Source organism: Malurus melanocephalus, unplaced genomic scaffold (genome assembly GCF_030028575.1).
Source record: "Malurus melanocephalus ecotype Western Australia unplaced genomic scaffold, MMel_1.1 scaffold_77, whole genome shotgun sequence".
Lineage (NCBI taxonomy): Eukaryota > Metazoa > Chordata > Aves > Passeriformes > Maluridae > Malurus > Malurus melanocephalus.
Window position 1 is genome coordinate 1,341,885 of NW_026623309.1, and position 11,492 is coordinate 1,353,376.

Below are 11,492 nucleotides of genomic sequence, written 5' to 3' on the forward strand. Positions count from 1 at the left end.
AGTCTGACAGAGAGCTGCTCTTCAGTTCAAGACCATGCACGATTGATTTATCTGCGTGGCTCCTTAGACTTCTCCATATGCCTTCATTTCAGTTGTTCAGTGATGAAGTAGCATATTCAGCATGTAACATTTTATATTAAATGTATATGCTATATATGTATTTACATATGTGTGTATGTGCCAYATGACTGGATTGCTGGAAAATACATGCCTTATTTCAGGAAAGAGCAGTCTTTGTTCAGAAATAACAGATTTATTTTAGGATTATCTTTAGGCCTCAAATGATTTGGTTTGTTTTTTTTTCCCTTAAAAAAGGACTGAGTTTGTCAGGGAATTAAATGGCAGACCCATAACTTTGGTTCGTAGCTTGTAGCAAAACAAATTATGTTATTGTGTTTTAACAAATGAGTATGTATCAGATGATCCATGGTAACTTTGTGCTTGATTTTAGCAAGTAAAAACATGCTTGAGTTTAACTAAACAAATTTTACCCTGAGGAATGTCGGCTGGCATGCAGTAAACTCCAGTGAGCCTTATTAATTCATTCATGATGCCTACACCATAACTTCATGGGCAATAAATATTGTCCTRATTCTTACAAACAGATCCTTACAGGATCCTTCACAGTTCAAAACAAATATAAGGGGCATGAAAGAAAGTATGTGTGACACTTTTTGGTTAGTGCAACAACTTCATGAGGCTGTTAATCATAACTGCTGGTATCTGTTCTTGGGATTAAAATTAAATAGACAACACTCTTGCCTGGTTTTGTGTGCATTACAAAGATACTGCAACAGCAGCATCTATATACCATGGCAGGTATTAGAGAGAACTCATTGCACTGTAACACAGCAAATACACAGAATAGATGATTCATCCTGGAAGAGGAGAAAAAGCCACATCCCCCCATCTTTCCTTGCCKTTTCTGAAATTTGATGGTGGAGCTTGCCATTTCTAGTGCTTGCACAGARGTAGCCCAAAATATCTGTATTTAAGATAAAACAGCTCAGCTAGAATCCAGATATGCAGCTGAAATTGCTCCAAAAAAAYTGGAAGTACAAAATAAAATCAGGATTTTGTCTCTGCTACAAGTGTGGTATTTTAAAATGCAGAAAAACAATCCGAGGTTTGAGGTTTCTTTGTTTTGTTTTGTTTTACATTTAAACTGGTTTACTGGTTGGTTTACAATACTTCCTTTCAGAGAGCTAGGCTGAAAGCAGCAGAAGACACCAGTTGACAGTCACTTTAATTTGCTGATTCATCTGTTACAGGGATGGCATCAGGCCAGAGCTTGGCTCACAGACTAAAGGCTGAGAGCTGTGAAGATGCTGGGACTTGAAGGAATGTTGTTAAATTGTTACTGAGTGGAGGCAGTGAAAGTTTTTTCTTCAGTTTTAAAGTGCTTCTAATTTTGCATTGACAGAAATCTTTCTACCTTGAACTTGCAGCCTTTTTTAGTTAAAGGGAGATCAGACATTAGAATGATACAAGGATGGAACAGCTGGATATTAGTTAAGTGCTTCTTCCATGGATATCTTGTGCAACCAAAAATGCAGCTCAAATAAGCTTATGTTTCACAGCAATCAAACAGAGTTTTGGCAAAGGCTTTGCAAATGTCGTCTTTTCCTGGCAGACTTGCAAAATAAACCTGCTGGGTTAAGTAATGAGACTAAAAGGGAAAAAATCCAGGAAATCTTTCCTTGCCAACAAGCAATCTGGAAGAGGGTTACGACTGAAGAATTGATCGTTTCTAATTTAAAAGAAATGTCTTAAGTAGATTTAACTCTTTTTGCACAAAGTCTGACTTTGAGAAGAACTTTGAGCATCTAATTCAGACATTGTGCCTTTTGGAGACTATGGCATTTTGGGTTTGTTTTGTTTTTTAATTGCTAACAATAGAACGAGAAATTGTTTTATGAGCAGAATAAATAGCTTGCAGCCTTCTGCTTTTCCAAATAAGTTATTTCAGGAGAGGGCATKCTGTCACTTAAGTGTTTTGTACATAACATCATTCTCCTTCTCCATAGCTGTAAACACCAGCCGGTATGCTGAAAGTTATAGGATCCAGACATATGCAGAATATGTGGAGAAAAAACATGAAGAAAAACAGGCCAAGAGAAAATGTACAGAAGATAGTTGGAAGGAGATGGAGAGGAAGAGGTTAAAAACCCAGTGCACACCTTACRTTTCCCAGAGTCGATACTACTGTGTAAACAGGTGAGACATCTGCACTGCCAGCTCGTTTTCTTACATTTCTATTTGAAATCCAGTAATCTTCAGGTAGTTCTTCAGTAATACTGGRCATTTTTCTGTATGTATAATTCTGAGATCTTGAGGGCAGGTCACATCACAGCTTCTGAGCTTGATGCAGCACCACCTTTTCTTATAACCAAAAAAAAGATATTTTTCTTTGTTCATTTGATACTTTTGAATGGTTTGTGTCATGTGGATACTTAGCTGTCATTGTATATCCTTGTAAAAACCATGTTGGAGTTTAGAAGACTTTTCCTGGTAATAACAGTGCCACAAAGAAGGGTATAAATCATATTCTAGAGCAGTCCTGATGAAGCTGTCCTTATGCTTCAGAAATAGGATGGCAGATGATAATACTTGCATGGCTTTAAGTTTTTAGTATAAAACTTAAAAAAGGGTTTCAGTGCATTATTTAATGACAAATTAAGTCAGGACATGCTGCTTTTGATTCTRGTACAGTATGTTTCCTATGTTGCTGTGTGTATTTCTTGTTCCATTTTTACCCTCTGATATTAATGACAGGTTTTGGATATGATGGTAACAGGCAGCTTCTTTCYCAGTCATCTGTGTAGCTGAGCATATGAAAAGTTTTTTACTGTTAATATAATTGTATAATGATCCTGTCGAGTTATTYCCATTCTTCCCCCTCCCTTCTTCTGCACTGTCCCCTCAGTTCTATCAATTCTATATGAAAGTAAGTTTGAGTGGAGTCTGTAAGTTACATTTCTCTAAGCTGGTGTTTTGGTTTGGTTTTGAGGGGTTTTCTCTCTCCTCTTCTTCCCTGYCCCATGGTTAGACAAACCAAATGTGGTGGTCAGAAACCCAGTGCTGARGTCTTTCAGCTTTATCTTTCTTGGCAATGCTGTGTTAAGTTCTATCTTCCTGTAAATGTTAATCTGTCGTGGAACAAATTTGCTAAACTTGTTCTGTTCTTCTCATGGCCTTACCATTTTGCAGGTGTATATTTTGGCAAGCTGTCAGATGTTCATGGCTTTTGTCATGGTGGGAATTCTAAATGTGTTATAGACATGTTTGATTTTAAAAAACATATGGAGGAAGCTGATGATAAAATCCGTATCAAATGRAGTTAGTTTAATTGAACTGTTGTACTCAGGAAGCCYTGGGAGCACATGCTGTGAARAGATGAGGAGCTTTAAGGATTGTCCTGGCACCAGCCTGCGTGTGGCTGAGGCTTAGGTTTGTAACTAAGGCAGTAGACTGTTAAAYAGTCTGAAAATACTTACTGCACCTTGAGTTTGCTGCAGAGAAATACCAAGTCCTAGTTTCACTTCTGCCAGAGGAAGTGTCTGCTCTCAAAGGACATTGGGTTTTGGGTACCTCACAGGTTCCAGTCACATGCTAATGGTGGCAGCTTATGGAGAACAAGAAATGCAGAAAGCTGATTTGCTGTTGTCTTGCAAAGAAGTTTGAGGTCTGCCACAAATGTTTAATTTGGAAAACTGCTGAATGAAATTTTCAGTAAATTCTTTCCTTAAAAGTTTGATATATCCCAATGACTTGTCCCAGCACTTACTCTCCTTAAAAGTTTTTAATATATTTTTTTCATCTAGTGTTGTAAAATTGCACAAGAAGTAGCTTTTTGTTTTTACATGATTGTGAGAGCCTTGAATAGCAGCCTTTATTTTGTTGACAGATCTTCTTCGTAATTGATGTTACATGAATTTTTGTTCTCTTATTGTTCCATTTATACAGTGATTTGGTTCTGTCCCAAATACCCTCTCWTGCAGGTCTTTTGACAKGTTTWTCTTAATTTTATTTTTATTTATTGCTAGTTATATTTTATTTGTCAATTTGTCTTTTGTAAAGACTTCCTCTGAAGTCTAATCTGGTTAGATAGAGCATGGAACTGCAAACTGTGGTCTTTCATTTCACTCAAGATGCCTATTTTCTATTTTTTCCCAGACAAATGTATATAAAAATATTTATGCTTAAAGGTATATAAAATATTTATATTTTAATATTATGTACAACCATTTCAATTTAAAATATAATAACATCATATTTATTTAAGCAATCAGGACAARTACTTATATGTKTGCATGTATATATGTGTRTATTKGTCCAGATTAGTTGAAGTCACATCTAGTTGAGCACTCAGGACTGTGATGTGTCTAGCAGCTGATCCCTTATAATAGCTTCATGTTACTACATCCTTTATTTATTTATTATTTAATAAGCTTGCTGCATCAGCTTCTGCCAAGGAGCACAGCTGCAGAATTGCTGCTTGTCTCCATGATGACAATATGTCCTGGCTACTTTTTCATTCAGTGAGGAAGTTGTTGGGTATTTCTTCTAAGGAACTTTTGTCTTAAACTGACAGATTGATAAATATGTAACAAAGATTCTTTAATTCTTGTCTTGTGGAAAAAAACAGTTCCATATTGTAAAGGAACTTCTCTTCAGAAAATTGAATTAATAGTATTACTAGCAGTCAAAAGGTAAAATTATCTGTCAATAATATATATCCCTTGCATATAACTACTGTTAAATATAAATAAAAATATTTCAATGGAAATATGCCTAATTATTAATGTGAGATGGAGAAGCAGAGGAAAAACTGTTGCATTTGACAAAACCTCAAGTAGTAAATAAGATCCCCTTCTGTAAAGTTGTTGCTATTCAGAACACACTTMGGAAACAGATGGAACTGGCTGTGTTGTGCTTAGCAAATGATTGCCTGCCAGCTCTGCCATGACTGTTACATGCACGGCTTTAAGAGCTTCTCCTTAGCAAAATAGTGTTAATCTGTAGCAGGAAAAGTCAAATAGGCTATGCTCTATGGAAAACTAGGTATCCTGCTCTGTTTGTACTGGCTTTTTCTAATTCTCCTGCTCATCATCTAGGAATAGTTAAATAGAATAAGCCAATGGCGAAAGACTGGTATGAAGCACAGGAAGGTGTTAGATCTTATCATTTCGCCTTACAAGTTTTTTACGCTTGTAAAATATGAGTGCTGCATCTTCTGTCAAGTCAGGATGTTGTTTGTAGTACCACTTCCTTGAATGTCTTCATTTTGCCAAAGATTATCTAATTTTTTTAATGTTCAAGTGTTTCTACTAATGATTCTTTCAGTTTTTTACAGAAATGGTTGCTTATAGTGGTATATTACCTGCTAAAGAATCAGAATTGGCAAGAACTGAGGYATTAAGGGTATGGATAACAAATATTGCAGGCAAATTATTATGGTATTCCTGCATTGTAGGTGATTATTTCAGGTGATTTCACCTGCCTTAAGCTGAAATTACTGATTTTTGTGACGGATCAGTATCTACTCCCACCCCTCAAAGTGGTTTGGAGTGTCAAGAGAACTTAACATTTTTGTGTAAATGAAATTCATTTGAAGTTGTAGGTCTGCATGTATCCAGGCCAGTTCCAAATGCCTTGAAGTGTTTCTTTTAAAACTCAGACATGTTTTTCCAAAACAGAAAAAAAAAAAGTCATAATAATTGTAATCATAATTGTTTCCCTACCTTTTGCYCCCCTCCACTTGYGGATTCTTTSAATTTTATTACTGTAGTACTAGTTGGATTGCTGCTATTTAGTACCTCTTGAAATATATTCTAACTCAYATATGCAACCATACTCATTTACTATTAAGTGCAAAAATAACTTTGCTGTAATCTTGAATCTTATTTTATTTAGATTAAAGAAGAATAAGACATTAAAAGAAAAGAACSCATATTCATCTAGAAGCCATTTAATCAATAAATGAATGTAAAATAAATTAAATATTTCGGGAGAAAGCAAGAAGTCAATGGTTCCTGATTAGAAAATAKGTTTTATTTTGTATTTTGTGCCACTTTTTGGTGGTTGGGATTTTTTTTCCCCTTCAGGTGTCTGCAGAAGGACCATAAGGCCTAAAATAAATTTTTATGTTGTGCTTTGGTACACAGCTAAATGTGCACTGAAGGTCAAGAATTTGTTTCTCTTTATTTGCAATTACTTCACAAGAGTCTTAAGTTGAAAAAAAATGAAATTCAGCCATAAGACCATTGAAGAAGGGATCTTCTTCCTACACTGAGTGCGAGTTCCCCTCTGAGAGCCAAGTSCTCATAATAYGTYWGAAGAAATCCTGGGATGGTAATTTRTGGCTCCTGAGTTTTTTCTTCCTAATGTATTTTTCAGAAYGGCTTTTTCCAAAGTAGAATTCTTACAAGCATTTCTAAACTATATTAAAAAAATATATAGTAGTTTTTAATTTCCTAAATGCTGCTTCTTCCCTAGACATTTTTGCTTTCCAACCCTAGTTTTTGCCTGTTTTGCAATATTGAAGTGTGTATGTAGGATTAACAGTTCTATCCAGCTTTTTGGCTTCCATTTTTTTTATTGGTGGTAGTTGTGGTATGACTCAAAATGATGATTTGTAAGAAATCATGCAAGAAGGCCTTCTGTGTGYGAATGTTTGGAGGAAAAACCAGCTATTCATCAAAGTAAATGGTGTTTGTGCTCCTAAAGTGGAAGTAAGAGCATGAGACGTAATCATATGTTTCATCTTTGTTTATTGCCTTTGGACATCCCAGACAGAGTCTGTTTTAAGTTGCAAAATGTTCAGCTGAAAAAATTCCATTTGAAAGCCAAAACTATACTGCAAAATGTAACAGTTCTTCATTTAGCTGAAACCTTATTGAAACAACATAATTCTCTGCTATTGATTAAAAAGAAAAATATAATTTGTAAAGCTTTGTTTTATAACTTAGTATTAATATTTACTTAAGTCACAGAATATAACATGGCTTAGATGCATATAAGCATGTTGTGTAGTTCTAATTAAAAAGTAAACGTTCGTAAGTCTAGAACTGCCTTTTTTTAAATTGGCTGTTCTAAAAGCATTAAATTAGACATTTAAGTAGCTGGTGTTTACATATCCTGAAGTTCATAATGGGAACTGTTTTTTAATTAGCACCTTTGGTACTGCATTCTTTTTTATATTCATGCTAATTTGATTTTAATATTGTCATTTGTCTTTTAAGGAAATGTAACAATAGCATTGCAGTGGAACACAAGCCTACACAGGGTTATTTCAGTGTGTGCTGAATGAAGTGGAGCTCTGAGTTCATCTTTATCTGTGTTAATCAGATCAGACTTCATTCAAACGCTACTAATGAAATGAGTGTGCAGTTTTTTGGGCTTTTTATTTTACCAGCCCCATGAACAATAGGACTCTTYACTTGAAAGGCAGATTTAAAGTTTATATATGCAGATTGATGGTTCTCTCTACCTTTATATAGAACTGGTTTTAAAACTACCTATAGTTCCAGGAGAGAGGATGAAGTTAACATGTAGAATCCTTCAATATCAAGATGTGTTTTTGTGGCTTCATTTGTGCTTAACTTGGTGTCTACTGACTGCTTTAGAAGAGCTTGCATAACTATGAGAAAAAATGTAAAACTATGCAGGGATAGAGAACTGGTTTAATTACATTTCAGCTGAGTGATCTCATCAGAATAGCAGCTAAGTCTGAGACATCAATAGTACAAAAAATTGCTCTTCATAAGATTGGATTAGATTTCCAGTTTCTGGAATTTTGTAGTTAAATCATATCTTCCAGATAATATAATTTAATGGTACACCACTTTGGACAGTTTATTTTTCTACCTTCATAAGCATTTAACAGATGTACAACAAGGCATWCCTATGTAGTAGTTACTCTTTCATACTCATCTTCTTCTGTATTCCAGTTTTACAGGCACCAGTACAGTGGGAAAGAGGAGCATGAGTCCTATTGAGGAAGAAACTGGTTCTGATGATATGGAGGAGGGAGAAGGGCAAGATCCAGAAAACGATCAGACAGACTCCTGTGTAGAGTCCCTTTCAGATGGTAAGAAGAGAGCCAAAAAGTTGAAAAAGATGAAGACAGAACAAGCTCCAGCAGGTAAGTGCAGTGYTCATGCACACGGTTTTCTCTTCTGTTTGAAAGTGTCTTAGGCCTGAACAGAACTAAAATAGTTTTCTTGAAAGTCTTCACTTCCAGCACTAACTCACTCCATTACATTCAAAGTTCTTGAAACTGAAGACTGCATCAAACAAAAATTGCAAAAAACTCAACAGAAAAACCCAAACCAACATGAAAGCAAAGAATTYACCAAAACCAAAAAATGCACAACCAACCAAAACCCTATCTCTCACCAACCAAAGGACTCACAGTGTAGCTGATTTATTACTTTTGCTTATTTTCTCCCTTAAAATAAAGCTTTAAAATTTTTTTTAGCTGTTCTTAATATTTTTAAAATGTGACTTCATGGCTAAAGTTACGCAGTGTGTTTTGCGTATCATAAGCAAAATTGAAGGTACTCTGTTTTGATGCATGCCTTAGTATATGTTCTGTGTGGTGTTTGTAACCATAACCTTTATTTTGCTTTATTTGGTTGAAAACTTTTCACCTAGGGTTGATGTAAAGGTGGGTACTTTCAGATTTTAATACCTATGKTTTTTTTAGCCAAAATACTTGGGACTGAATGTCTGACTAAATGCAGGCAGGTTACAATCAGATGATGATGATGTTTTCACCTGTTAATTTTTCCTTTGTTTTAGGAGTTATTGGAGCTTGTACAAAAAAAAAAAAAGAAATAACTAACCAAAGGCCACATGGATTTAAACATCAAAAGATTTTATTTTTATTGATCTATTTATTGTTGATTGTATTTCAACTTTTGTTAGTAATTTCTTGCAGAAATTGGACTATAACAAAAATTAAATCTTATCTTAATTTGGTCCAGATGACCATACCATATTAGTCATCTGGACCACTGCCTGCATTGAAGTAAATTCAAATATTCATAATTAAAGCTTCATTTCMGTATGCACTAGCAGCTTTCATCCAGAAAGGGGTATTGTATACCAAGCATCTTTTTTCCTGATTTGGTAGAATAAAATCTTTCTTAGCTGATTCAAAAGCTGTGCTTGGAAATTGTTTTCTTCTTGTTATTCAGTAGGGCAGCTGGGGCATGTAAGCATATGCAAAATGACAAGAGTGTCTACTGTAATTCCAAGTATAAAGATCAGGCTCTGTATCTGSCAGTATGGAAATATGTGTTATCGATATTTGTGTGATTCATCTTTATTCTCCAATTAATTTGGGCTGGAAATATTTTTCACTGTCTTAACTGCGTTAAACATTAAATAAAAATAACAACAAARTACACTTGGGAAAATAGTACTTTTTAACTTTATCATTCCAGTAATTGCAAAACCACAGTTACCTAATTACCGGGATTAAAAATACAGTATTTGCCATTTATGTAAGAAACCTCAAATTAAACTTTATTTTTTCTATTTTTTTTTCTTTTAAGTGTCTAYTCATAAACAGTCTCTTGGTTTGTCTTTGTAAATATTGACTTGCCAGTAATGTATCTAGAACCACCCTCTACAGGAAAACATGTTTTAATATCCTCTGAAAGAACAAAAAAAAAATCTTGATTTAATTCTTGTTCCATGATTCTGTCTTTCAGGAAGCCTCACAACTGGTTCCACTGGAATTTTTGAGGTCCCTGAAACATGGTAGGAAACAACTGCCTTAAGAAGTGGAATTGATTGAAAGCAGTTGAGAGAATACACCTCTTGGAAGCCATACTTTATTTAAATAAAGTGGTGTTAACAAAGCAGTATGTGTCCTGAAAATCAGTTTAATTATTTTAAACTGTTTCTWGAACAATCACTGTCAATTTTACTCGTGTGTATATCACCTAGTATATGACTCGTCGTTGATCCTGTGAAATCCTTGCTGTTGTAACTGCTGTTAGGTTTAAGAAGCAAGACTCAATGTCCTTTGGTCACCTCCTTTGGCATGCTGCCTATGAACTGTGCAACAAGAACTGGCACTCTGTGACTTTATGCTAGACTGTTTCCTCTGCTTGGTGAGTTACCACAGCTCTCCATATTTAGCTGTTTTTTCAGGCAGCAACAGCGTGCTGTCAGCGTTCTGGAAACAGGTAGAACTGCAGTTTCACATACTGCTTTCTACCAGTTACTTTATCTGGGAACATTTTTTTGAGTTTGTTCTCTATCCCCCACCCTCTGTGCAGGTGGTATTCATTTAAATACCAGCTTTACACATAACTTACCCTTTMAAAAAACTGTAACTTAGAAGTTTCTCAAACATTAATTTCCTGGTGGGAGGTAGTTTTTCTTTGTATTCACATCTGTTGTTGTTTCCACTTTTAAGTCCTGATTTTGTAAAAAATGTTTTTTGGTACCTGTGATAAACCTGCTAACTGCACCAGCCCTTTATTTGTTTAAAAAAGGATCTGCATTGGTAGATTTSAGAAAATGTTTGATATTTAAATTTTTGTATCATGGAAATAAAACCAAAATATGTATTTCCATAACMTGAAAATTAAAGACATTTTCTTAGGAACTGGTTTGTTTTTATTTATTAGTATCTGAAATGGGTTTAGTGAATTTTTTYCCCTTCTTCCTAATATAACAATTTTTTGTCATTCTGCAAGCAGCAGACCCTTCTGATCTGTGGACTGTTTTCTAGATATTTGTGAAATGTAACCAAGAAAAGCAAGCCTATTGTCATAAGATTTAAATCATTTTGTGTTTCACTTGGAGGGGTGAAAATAAAAAAGAGTTCTACAAATCAGCAAGTTCAAAACCATTGCTGTGAAAGAGTGGAATATCATACTGTATTTATGCTAGAATGGGAACCACTGTCATTTAAACATGAAATAACCTGTTTGAAGGTACGTAAAAATTCATGGGTTTTTAAATGTTTGTGGGCTTGCATTGCAAAGGGAAAAATAATTTCAAGATGTTAAATGTGAAATGTTGCATTTCTAACCTTAGAATACTCCCRGAAGTACTATAATTAAATTGTTTAATAGCAGCTCTATCGTCACATTCTCACATTAAAATGTGGGAAAGAACACTTGCTATTAGTGATGCAAGGGAAAATTAGTAACTGAACTCTTCTGCTCTCAAGGTCCAGAGGCTTTTCTTCCTGAAGACTCATGACCTTAGGACTAAATACTTAAATCAYTTTCATCTTGAGTATCCAAACAAATCGTAAATTTGGTTCTCAGAATATATACGACACCTAATAAAAGTTGTATAGAGTACTCATCTTTCATGGAGGTGATTCGGGTATATCACGCGATGTTCTGTCCAAATGTTGGGCTGTGTTATTAACTGCATATCCTCCAGAACAGGCATAATATGACTTGGGACAGAGTGTAAGTCATGATGACAWAAGGATACAGAAGCATTTAATGGGATTG

General features: G+C 34.9%; 1 protein-coding gene across 1 annotated transcript in view; it reads left to right on the forward strand.

Annotated features, from left to right (window-relative positions):
- The window catches only part of PARN (poly(A)-specific ribonuclease), a 43,919-nt gene extending 33,318 nt beyond the window's left edge, over positions 1-10,601 (forward strand). The window contains exons 22-24 of the mRNA XM_057367299.1: positions 2,028-2,217; positions 7,953-8,146; positions 9,723-10,601. Of these exons, the coding sequence (XP_057223282.1) occupies positions 2,028-2,217; positions 7,953-8,146; positions 9,723-9,775 (437 nt within the window). The 3' untranslated portion in view covers positions 9,776-10,601. The remainder of the gene's footprint in view (positions 1-2,027; positions 2,218-7,952; positions 8,147-9,722) is intronic.
- Positions 10,602-11,492: the final 891 nt, after the last annotated feature.